We start from the raw sequence: 12,635 nt of genomic DNA, 5'->3' as shown, positions 1-12,635 counted from the left end.
CCCTGCTTCCCCTTCCCCACCCCTTTGTCTTTCAATTTACTGTTTTTTTTCACTACCAGCATTCTTCAAACCCTCCCCAAAGTTCTTCCTTCAGTCCTGACGAAGGGTTTCGGCCCAAAACATCAACTAATCTTTTCAACTGATGCTGACCGACCTGCTGAGTTCCTCCAGCAAATTGTGAGTGTTCCTTTGACAACAGTATCTGCAGATTATTTTGTGTTTAAGAATCTATTGTAACCATGGAATTGTCCAGCTGTTACACACACACACACGATTTTACAGTTTCACAATGTACAAAGTTGTAGCAATCCGTTTTGAGGTTAAGATATTAATTTCATCCTTCTCTTGATGTGGTATTACTGGATTCAGAATTAGAACCAGGTTTAATATTGTGATGAACAAAGTCATTGAAGAAACACTTAAGCTGGTGATATGGCAGTCTTTATTATTCAGCACAACAAGCAGGCGTCGTATTGGAGACACTCTTGAAGGAAGAGACTCTTTGATCCATTACTTCATAATATTTTTAAGCTTAAGATCAAAGGTAACAGCATGAATATTCCATAGTTACAACAGATTCATACTGCTTCACTGATCATACATTACCAAGACTGTGTAATTGTGGAGAAACTACTACATACTAAAGAGTTGACTGTATAGATTAATGTAGTCATCACAAGAAATCAACTCAGAATGAAATTTCATCAACCACTGAAATGCATCAAACAAAACTCAAATATATTATTAGCTGTACTTAAAAGAATATATCAATGCATGAATAAAATTCAATGAACCACCACCACAATTTCATTGCTCTCTTCAAAAATGTGGCAAAAAATAATTAGCATTTCCAAAATACCAAATTGCTTTCAATTCAAATCAAAATATAGTGTAATATCAGAATTTTATAGATGGCACACATTATTAAAGTCTGTTTGAACTTAAAGCAAAGCAAAAAATTATTTTCCTATACGGAATGCTTACCTTGAGTTTCTTCCCTTTATAGGGATTTTTCACGTTTTCTTGGACATCCAGAATCAATTCTGATAAAGTGCGAAACTTTCTCACCTAAACACGAAATTTATTACTTAAACTAGTAAAAACAAAAACTCCTAACAGCAGTACTTGAAGGCAAATCATAAATGGGGGTAAAGAATCTGATAGCCTATAACTCATATCATTTCTGTAGACCTGCAGCACAATATGGGCCCTTCGGCCCACAAAGCTGTGCCGAACATGTCCTTATCTTAGAAGTTACCTCGGGTTACACATAGCCCTCTATTTTTCTAAGCTCCATGTACCTATCCAGGAGTCTCTTAAAAGACTCTATCGTATCCACCTCCACCACTGTCCTCAGCAAACCATCCCACGCACTCACCACTCTCTGCGTAAGAAAACTTACCCCTGACATCTTCTCTGTACCTACTCCCCAGCACCTTAAAACTGTGCCCTCTTGTGTTAGCTATTTCAGCCCTGGTAAGAAACCTCTGACTATCCACACGATCAATGCTCTCATCACCTGGAACACCTCTATCAGGTCACCTCTCATCCTCCGCCACTCCAAGGAGAAAAGGCCGAGTTCACTCAACCTATTCTCATCAGGCATGATCCCCAATCCAGGCAATATCCTTGTAAATCTCCCCCACACCCTTTCGATGGTTTCCATATCCTTCTTGTAGTGAGGCAACCAGAACTTAGCACGGTACTCCAAGTAGGGTCTGACCAGGGTCCTATACAGGTGCAGCATTACCTCTCAGCTCCTAAGTTCAATACCACGGTTGATAAAGGCCAATACTCCGTATGTCTTCTAAACCACAGAGACAACCTGCGCAGCAGCTTTGAGTGTCCTATGAACTTGGACCCTAAGATTCCTCAGATCCTCCACACTGCCTAGGGTCTTACCATTAATACTATATTCTGCCATCATATTTGACCTACCAAATTTGAACCACTTCGCACTTGTCTGCGTTGAAATCCATTTTCCACTTCTCAGCCCAGTTCTGCATCCTATCTATGTCCCAGTGTAACCTCTGACAGCCCTCCACCCTATCCACAACACCCCCAACCTTTGTGTCAATAATAAATTTAGTAGCCCATCCCTCCACTTCTTCATCCAGGTCATTTATAAAAACCTCAACGAGAAGGGGTCCCAGAACAGATCCCTGAGGCACATCACCGGTCACCAACCTCCATGCAGAATATGACCCATCTAAAACCATTCTTGCATTCTGTGGGCAAGCCAGTTCTGGATCCACAAAGCAATGTCCCCGTGGATCCCATGTCTCCTTACTTTCTCAATAAGCCTTACATGGGGTACCTTATCAAATGCCTTGCTGAAATCCATATACACTACATCTACTGCTCTACCTTCATCAACGTGTTTTGTCACATCCTCAAAAAATTCAATCAGGCCCGTAAGGCACAACCTTCCCTTGACAAAGCCATGCTGACTATTCCTAATCATATTATGCCTCTCCAAATGTTCATAAGTCCTGCCTCTCAGGATCTTCTCCATCAACTTACCAACCACTGAAGTAAGACTCCCTGGTCTATAATTTCCAACGGTTAGCTCTACTCCCATTCTTGATAAAGGAAACAACATCTGCAACCCTCTAATCCTCTGGAAACTCTCCCTTCCCCTTTGATGATGCAAAGATCATTGCCTGAGGCAGAGCAATCTCCTCCCCGCCTCCCACAGTAGCCTGGGGTACATCTCATCCGGTCCCGGTGACTTATCCAACTTGACGCTTTCCAAAATCTCCTGTACATTCTCTTTCTTAATATCTACATGCTCAAGCTTTTCAGTCCGCTGTAAATCATCCCTATAATCGCCAAGATCCTTTTCCATAGTGGACACTGAAGCAATGTATTCATTAAGTACCTATGCCATCTCCTACAGTTCCATACACACTTTTCCATTGTCACACTCGATTGGTCCTATTCTCTCACATCTTATCCTCTTGCTTTTCACATACTTGTACAATGCCTTCGGTTTTTCTTTAATCCTGCTCGCCTAGGCCTTCTCACAGCCCCTTCTGGACCCCCTAATTTCATTCTTAAACTGCTTCCTGCTAGCCTTATAATCTTCTAGCTCTCTCTCATTAACTAGTTTTTTGAACCTTTCGTAAGCTCTTCTTTTCTTCTTGACCAGATTTACCACAGCCTTTGTACACCATGGTTCCTGTACCCTACCATCCTTTCCCTGTCTCACTGGAACGTACCTATTCAGAACTCCACACAAATATCCCCTGAACATTTGCCACATTTCTTCCGTACATTTCCCTGAAAACATCTGTTCCCAATTTATGCTTCCAAGATCCTGATGATAGCTTCATATTTCTCCTTACTCCAATTAAATGCTTTCCTAACTTGTCTGTTCCTATCCTTCTCCAATGCTATAGTAAAGGAGATAGAATTGTGATCACTATCTCCAAAATGCTCTCCCACTGAGAGATCTGACACCTGACCAGGTTCATTTCCCAATACCAGATCAAGTACAGCCTCTCCTCTTGTAGGCTTTACTACATATTGTGTCATGAAAACTTCCTGAACACACCTAACAAACTCCACCTCATCTAAACCCCTTGCTCTAGGGAGATGCCAATCGATATTTGGGAAATTAAAATCTCTCACCATGACAACCCTGTTATTATTACACCTTTCCAGAATTTGTCTCCCTATTTGCTCCTCGATGTCCCTGTTACTATTGGGCGGTCTATAAAATACAACCAATAGAGTTATTGACCATTTCCTGTTCCTAATTTCCACCCACAGAGACTCCGTAGACAATCCCTCCATGACTTCCTCCTTCTCTGCAGCCGTGACACTACCTCTGATCAACAGTGCCACACCCCACCTCTTTTGCCTCCCTGTCTTTTCTAAAACATCTAAAACCTGGCACTTGAAGTAACCATTCCTGCCCCTGAGCCATCCAAGTCTCTGTAATAGCCACAACATCATAACTCCAAATACTGATCCACGCCGTAAGCTCATCCGCTTTATTCATAATAGTCCTCGCATTAAAATAGACACAACTCAAACCATCTGTCTCAGCACATCCCTTCTCAATAACCTGCCTATCCTCCCTCTCACACTGTCTCCAAGCTTTCTCTATTTGTGAGCCAACTGCCCCTTCCTCCGTCTCTTTAGTTTGGTTTCCAACCACCCCCTGCCCCCCCCCAGCAATCCTAGTTTTAACTCTCCTCAATAGCCTTAGCAAACCTCCCCGCCAGGATATTGGTTCCCCTGGGATTCAAGTGCAACCGTCCTTTTTGTACTGGTCACTCCTGCCCCAAAAGACGTCCCAATGATCCAGAAATCTGAGTCCCTGCCCCCTGCTCCAATCTCTCAGCTACACATTTATCCTCCACCTCATTCTATTCCTATACTCACTGTCACGTGGCACAGGCAGTAATCCTAAGATTATTACCTTTGTGGTCCTACTTCTCAGCTTCCTTCCTAACTCCCTGTAGTCTGGTTTCAGGGCCTCTCCCCTTTTCCTGCCTATGTCATTGGTACCAATATGTACCTCGACCTCTGGCTGTTCTCCCTCCCACTTCAGGATATCGTGGATGCGATCAGAAACATCCCGGACCCTGGCACCTGGAAAGCAAACTACTTTCCTGTGTCCACAGAATCACCTGTCTGACCCCGTAACTATAGAGACCCCTATCACTACTGCCATCCTCTACCTTTCCCTACCCTTCTGAGCCACAGGGCCAGACTCTGTGTCGAAGGCATGGCCTCAGCAGGTAACAGCAGGTAATCAACAGTTGTGTTTCAGGGCAAGACCATCAAGACCAGTAAGGAACTGAGGAAAAGGGAAAATAAGAAAGTGGATGGATGAAGGAGTACAATCTAACAGGTGATAACTGAAACCAGGTGAGGAAATGAATGACTGAGTACGTAGAAGTGTCAGTGAAGTAAGAAGCAGGAAGATGATAGGTAAAAAAGATAAAAGATTGAAGAAGGAATCTGATAGAAGAGGAGAGTGGATCATGGGAGAAAGGTGAGGTACACCAGCGTGAAGTGATGGACAGGTGAAGAAAAGGGGTAAGAAGTAATTTCTCCCCATCCCTCCATGTATTCTCTTTTTCCACTCCACATTCTGACTCCCTTCTAACCCCTTATCTTTTAAAATAATTGTTATTTCATCCTCCATTTTAAGTCCCAATCATGTTTACAGTCCTTGTTAAAGATTTATATTAAAGGTCTTGAATATTTTCATCCTGTATTCCAGGGTGTGATTTCAATAATAGAATTTGTAGGTTTGATGGCATGACAAGTTCTGGATGCAAGAGGTACTTATGCTTTGATATCTGACCGTATGGAAAGGACTGGTCATCCTCAGGAGGCTTAACCAATGAATGCAAATGCTATCGATTCACAACTGACTGCAGGACCAAGGCGAATTAATGAGACCTCACGAAATGAATAAAATTCAAAAGCAACCTTTAACTTAAACATGTTCATGAAGAAATTAATCTGGGGTATTGTCCTGTCAAACCCAAACTCCTAAATGATGAGCTCCTAAAATTGTGCTCTGTGAAAGTTATAGGTATTCCTTCTCAAATTGGAATGATACTGCCAATACATCAAAAATTTATTTTGTTATCAATAGCGCTCCAACTTCTTGGCCAACACTGACAACCTAAAATTTTTCATGGTTTATCAGGTACCAGGTGGTTTGGCATAGTCAGAATTCCATTCCCAGAAATATTATACCTCCAGTTACCCGCGTTAAATGGTATATGTCATTAACCCCACTCAATAAAATCTGAAGTTTGTTTTAAAAATATTATAAAGTGGAAGTTCTGAGCTGTAGAACATTCTTTAATTCATTACCAAAAGCAACACTCACTAATCTAGAGTTAGAACCTAACCCTATCATATTCATTACACAAAAATGGTACTATTCACTTTAAAAATTATGGCATGCAGCTACTTTGATATTTAAAACTGAGCCCTATTAGGTACAAGAGTTAAATGTCGACACTTACCTCATGTGAGATCTCCGACCACTTCTGTTTACACATTTCTGCTGTATAATGTGAGAAGGTCACCTTATTCCAGTCCATATGTGACTCTGTTGTTTTAAACTTCATCACATCATTGGTAGGAACCATGGTTCTCATGCTGTTCAATAGGCCCAGGAGATCCTCTTTTGGCCACTCTGTAAAGAAGAAGTGAATCAACCTTTACAGCACATAAACAATAAATTCTCCCCTACCCTTTGAAATTAACTCTTCACTCAAACAGAAATTTGATCTCTCTTAAATACAACAACCAGGAATTCAACAATAACAATCTACCAGTATCAAAACACAGCAAGTTGTAGGTTTCCATTTAACTGAAATACCATAAAGTACCACAGTGATAAGAAAAAACCCTTCAAGAAACATCAGTAAGGTAGGACTGGTGGCTCAAGGTAAATGGCTTCCCCCGATATTGCAAGGAAATAAAGTATGAAATTCTGAGAATGGAGTCATGAGAATTGTTGACTTTCTGCCCAGTCTCTGCATATGCATGAATCTTAAGATATGGGTCAGCATTTCAAATTTTAAAAAAGATTAACAACCTTGTAACACACATCAAAGTTGCTGGTGAACGCAGCAGGCCAGGCAGTATCTCTGGGAAGAGGTACAGTCGACGTTTTGGGCCGAGACCCTTCATCAGGACTAACTGAAAGAAGATCTAGTAAGAGTAAATCTTTTACTAGATCTTCTTTCAGTTAGTCCTGGCTCGGCCCGAAACATCGACTGTACCTCTTCCTAGAGATGCTGCCTGGCCTGCTGCGTTCACCAGCAACTTTGATGTGTGTTGCTTGAATTTCCAGCATCTGCAGAATTCCTCGTGTTAACAATCTTGTCTTTTGTTGCAGTTACTAAAGACCACATCTAGACTGTCCACAAGTATTCAAATCCACTTATGGTTTGAACTCCCAGGCTGTACCCAGGTCTTATCAAGCATCAAGTGCCAGTAGCATTATACTGTTTACTTTTAAACTTGAATTGTAAGCGCACCTTATTCTCTGTTAGTATTAATATTACTTTATGTGTGTTAATTGTAGGTACTCTGTTGTGCACCTTGGTCTGGAGAAATGTCATTTCACTTGGTATATATTTGTATGGCTAAATAAGACCATTAAAACCATAAGGTATAGGAGCAGATACTGCTCCTCCATTCAATCATGAGCTGATCCAATTCTTCCAATCATCCCCACTCCCCTGCCTTCTCCCCATACCTTTTCTTTCTTTTTCTTTTTAAATCTTTTTATTAAATAAGTATACAAAAGGTAAACCATATAAGCACTAATACACTGTTAGAAATTACAGGAGATATTAATACAGAAAAAAATTGATACAAACAGTGCAATTTAAACATAAAATAATAAGGTAAAATAATAGTATACTAATTTTATATATATATATATATCAATAGAGAAAAGGGAAAACCCCCCCAAAAAAAACCCACCGTGCAACTAAACTAAAAGCAAAGCAAAGCAATGGGCTAACTTGGAAACAGGTAGAGTTAAAAAACTTAAAATCACGTCCTCAAACCCGACCTCCATTAAAAACAGTTAAAAAAAAGCAAGAAGGGAATATAAATATGAAACAAAAGAGAAAAAAAAATTACATTAAATGAAAATATTGAATAAAAGATCTCCAGGTCTGTTCAAATTTAAATGAGGAATCATAAAGATTACTTTATGACTACCAAAGACTACCAAAAAAAGGTAGTTGGAGCATTAGGCTCTTTCCAATGTTGTAAGATACATCTTTTCGCCATTAAAGTAAGAAATGCAATCATTCTACGGGCTGAAGGGGAAATATTACTGGAAATTTTAGGTAATCCAAGGATAGCAGTAATAGGATGAGGAGAGATATCTATATTCAATACCTTTGAGATAATATTAAAAATGTCTCTCCAAAAAGTTTCCAGAGTAGGACAAGACCAAAACATATGAGTTAAGGAAGCTATCTGTCCTGGACATCTATCACAAAAAGGATTAATATGAGAATAAAAATGAGCTAATTTATCTTTGGACATATGTGCTCTATGAACAACTTTAAATTGAATTAGGGAATGTTTAGCAGAGATAGAGGAAGTATTGACTAATTGTAAAATCTGCCCCCAGTCATCCACGGAAATAATAGAACCCAATTCTTGTTCCCAATCTGACCTAATCTTATCAAATGGAGCTTTCCTAAGTTTCATAATAATTATTATAAATAATAGCCGTTGCACCTTTCTGACATGGATTAAGGTTAATTATAGTATCTAAAATATATGTAGGAGGAAGCAGTGGAAAGGAAGAAAGTATAGTACTGAGGAAATTTCTAACTTGAAGATATCTAAAAAATGTATTCTTGGTAAATTATATTTATTAGATAATTGTTCAAAAACCGTGAAATACCCTTAGTCTTCCAAATTTGAAACGCACGATCCATGAAAGAGGGAGAAAAAAATACGTTACCTAAAATAGGGATCGCTAGCCCAAATTGGTTAAGATCGAAAAATTTTCTGAATTGAAACCAAGTACGTAAGGTATATTTAACTATCGGGTTAGAAACCAGTTTGAGACGTTTCAAATCGAAAGGAAGAGAGGAATCTAAAATAGAGCCAAGTGCATAGCCCTGAGCAGACTGTAATTCCAATACTACCCATTTAGGGATGGATAGTGTATCTTGGTCAAGTAACCAAAATTTCATATGTCGAATACTAATTGCCCAATAATACAATCTAAAGTTAGGTAATGCTAAACCTCCATCTCTCTTAGCTTTCTGTAAATGTATTTTACCCAGTCTCGGGTTTTTATTTTGCCAAATAAATGAAGAAATTTTAGAGTCAACTTTATCAAAAAAAGATTTTGGAACAAAAATCGGTAATGCCTGAAATATATATAAAAATTTTGGCAGAATAAACATCTTAACTGCATTAACACGACCAATCAAAGTTAAATATAATGGAAACCATTTAGATGAAAGTTGAGTAATATGATCAATTAAGGGTAAAAATTTAGTCTTAAATAAATCTTTGTGTTTATAAGTAATTTTAATCCCAAAATATGAGAAATAATTATTAATCAATTTAAACAGAAAGTTATGATACAAGGGAAGTTGTTCATTAATCGGAAAAAGTTCACTCTTACTAAGATTTAACCTATAACCTGAAAAAAGACTGAATTGTGCTAATAAATCTAAAGCAGCAGGGATAGATTTTTGAGGATTAGAAAAATATAAAAGTAAGTCATCAGCATAGAGTGATATTTTATGAGACTTTAAGCCCCAAGTTATCCCAGTAATATTTGGAGATTCTCGAATGGCAATTGCAAGAGGTTCTAATGCAATATCAAATAATAAAGGACTAAGAGGACAACCTTGTCGAGTACCTCGAAAAAGAGGGAAAAAAGGTGAGCTTAAAGAGTTAGTACGGACCAAGGCCATAGGAGAATGATATAACAGTTTGATCCAAGATATAAATTTCGAGCTAAAATTAAACATTTCAAGCACCTTAAATAAGTAAGGCCATTCTACTCTATCAAAAGCTTCTTCAGCATCTAAAGAGATAACACACTCAGGAACATTTTGTGAGGGGGTATAAACAATATTTAACAGTGTGCGAATGTTATAGAAAGAGTAACGACCTTTAATAAAACCCGTTTGGTCTTCCGAAATAATAAAAGGGAGAACTTTTTCTAATCTGTTTGCTAATAATTTAGAAAAAATTTTAGAATCAACATTTAATAAAGATATTGGTCTATAAGATGCACATTGAGCAGGATCTTTATCCTTCTTTAATATTAGAGAGATTGACGCTCTATAGAAGGATTCAGGAAGTTTACCAAGTTTTAATGAAGCCTCCAAAATCCTTCCAGAATTTAAAAAAAACGTAGTCTGTCCCCCCTCCGCACATGGGTCTCTTGTAAAAATAGAACATGTGCGTTAAGTCTCCGGAATACTTTAAAAACTTTTTTCCTTTTAATAGGATGATTAAAACCATTAGTATTCCAGGCGACAAAATTAATAATAGACCCCATAAACCCTAAATTCAACCGGCAAGAAAAAAGATTGACGATAGGTTCGACCCACGAACCCGGAAAGGGAGCAGAACAAACCACAGATAACGGGAAGAAGAACGCAACCAACACTTCAGTAAAGTAAGTAGCCCAAGAAGAAAAAAACTAAAACGTGAAGCCCCTCCCACCACCCCCCACCCCATGACCCCAAGACTAAATCTAAAGCAGACCCGCCAGAAAGAAGCAAGCACTAAAACTACCCCCATGACTTCCAATAGATGCTCACTAAAAAAAAGTGTAAATATAAAAAAGATCAGCTAGTTATAAAACAGTAGAAGAATAAAAAAAGGTACATCAATTAAGACAAGCACAACGTAAAACAGAGAAAAAGCCAGAAAATATAAAGAAAACCGCAACAGACCACAGACCCTATGATTAACCAAAAAAAAAGAAACGAAATTATTAATATAAACTAGTTAGGAAAACCTACAAAAAAAAGTACATTTAAAGACTACGAAATTTAAGGCCTCAAAGGAAATACGCAAAATGATACTAAGGGAATAACCACCCATAATCCCCAGAGAAAAAGAAAGGAATGACGCAGTTAGAAAGGAAGTTTGGCAACCATATTAATTAATCGAAAATAAACTTTTCTGCCCATATAAAGCAAACAAAAATTAAACCCGACAGATTCAAAACCTCCACTCAAACAGAGATAATTAAAAATTACGATTAAGATGTTGAAGGTGAAAATTGATCCAGATAACTCTGGGCATCCGATGGAGATTCCAAAAAAACGGAAAGCTCCGTCAGGCGTGCGGATCCTTAAACACGCCGGGTAAAGCAGTGCTGGTTTTAAATCCATCTTGTAGAGTTCCGACATCACAGATCTGTAACGAACCCGTTGATCCCGAATCTGTTTGCTGAAGTCCTCCACGAATCCCCATGTAACCTTTAGATGGAACAAATCAAAGCAGTTTCTCCTTGTCTTGAAAGTAATGAAAACGTAAAATAACATGCCGAGGTTTATCTGACTTAGACGAATATGATGGACCTCTGTGAGCCCGATCCAATAACAGTGGTTGGTCAGGAAATACAGTAGGAAATGCATCTTTTAAAAGTTGAGAAAAAAACTTTATAGGGTTGTCAGATTCAGCAGCTTCACGAACACCAATAATTCGAATATTCTGCCGTCGCATTCTGGATTCTAAGTCAGAGTTTTTAAAAGTCAGAAAGTCAAGTTTTTTCTTCATTGAAGCAACTGTTTCTTCAATTTTCTCCATCTTGAGGTCATTTTGTTGCGTGGATTTTTGAAGGTTAAAAATAGCCCACTGATGTTCCGTGATAGATGTTTGCATTTTATCGATTGAATCGGCAATTTTCTGGAAATTAATTGAAATTTCCACACGAATCAGCTCCTTTATAGAGGTTGAAATTTCCCTTTGAATTAGATCCGATATGACTTTCAGAGTCAAAGGTGGTTCAGTCAGAGGGAGATCGGTACCTTTCGGTCTAACCGGAGGTTTGTCGTCCTTCCCATTTTTTCCGTTCTTAGACATTGCAGACCTTAAAAGCATCCAAATATCAAAAAGCCCAATTTATTTCAGATTATTGTAAAAGTCGATGCCTTAATGGTTAGTTAAATATAGCTGATCATAGGAAAAAAAAACTCAAGAGTTGATGGAGCAAGTCAAGAACACGACTTCACTCCATGAGCTCTACCGGAAGTCCCCCCTCCCCATACCTTTTGATGCCCTGGCTAATCAAGAACCTGACTTTCTCTGTCTTAAATACACCCAGAGACTTGGTCTCCACAGCCAATCGTGGCAACAAATTTCAGATTTACCACCCTCTGATTAAAGGAATTTCTCCACATCTCTGTTCTAAAAGGATGTCCTTCAATCCTGAAGTCGTGGACTCCCCTACCATGGGAAATAATTTTCTACATCTAATCTGTTCACGCCTTTTAAAATTCAGAATGTTTCTAGGAGATCCGCCCCCCCCCCCACCCGCCACCATTCTCCTAAACTCCAGGGCTGCTGGACATTCCTTATACGGTAACCCTTTCATTCCTGGAATCATTCTCATGAATCTTCTCTGAAATCTCTCCAAAGTCAGTATATCCTTTCTAAAATAAGGAACACAAAACTGCAAACAATACTCCAAGTGTGGTCTCATAAGTGCCTTATAGAGCCTCACAACACACCCCTACTCTTATACTCTATACCTCTAGAAATGAAAATCAACATGCATTCGTCTTCTTCACCACCAACTCAACCTGGAGGTTAACCTTTAGAGTATCCTGCACAAAGACTCCCAGGATTCCTTTTTCTTTTTTTTGGCGCGTGCGAGTCTGTGATAATGTCTTTCTCATGCCGTTACAAGGCGTGGAGCGAGACAGAGAGAGACTGTGTGACGTGCCACTCCTCACACAGACATTTTCACAGTATTTTCCCTTTATTTTACGCGGTCCAGTTGCGTTCTCGACACTCAACCCAGCACGGATGGAAAGCGTACTCGCGAGCGGACCCGACTGGTTTTGAACCTGGGAACCTCCGCTCCCGGGTCCGGCGCCGATTTCATTGCGCCACCAGCCAGCCCTCCAAGTCCCTTTTCT

At 39.2% G+C, this 12,635-nt stretch overlaps 1 protein-coding gene across 1 annotated transcript in view; it reads right to left on the bottom strand.

Annotated features, from left to right (window-relative positions):
* The window catches only part of LOC134341068 (nucleolar transcription factor 1-like), a 113,824-nt gene extending 102,247 nt beyond the window's left edge, over positions 1-11,577 (bottom strand). The window contains exons 1-3 of the mRNA XM_063038818.1: positions 11,523-11,577; positions 6,000-6,172; positions 985-1,068 (exon numbers count right to left, since the gene is read on the bottom strand). Coding sequence (XP_062894888.1) covers positions 985-1,068; positions 6,000-6,172; positions 11,523-11,577 — 312 coding nt within the window. The remainder of the gene's footprint in view (positions 1-984; positions 1,069-5,999; positions 6,173-11,522) is intronic.
* Positions 11,578-12,635: the final 1,058 nt, after the last annotated feature.

The sequence above is a fragment of the Mobula hypostoma genome, chromosome Y (assembly GCF_963921235.1).
Source record: "Mobula hypostoma chromosome Y, sMobHyp1.1, whole genome shotgun sequence".
In the NCBI taxonomy this organism is placed as follows: domain Eukaryota; kingdom Metazoa; phylum Chordata; class Chondrichthyes; order Myliobatiformes; family Myliobatidae; genus Mobula; species Mobula hypostoma.
This window is presented reverse-complemented; position numbering and strand designations above follow the sequence as displayed.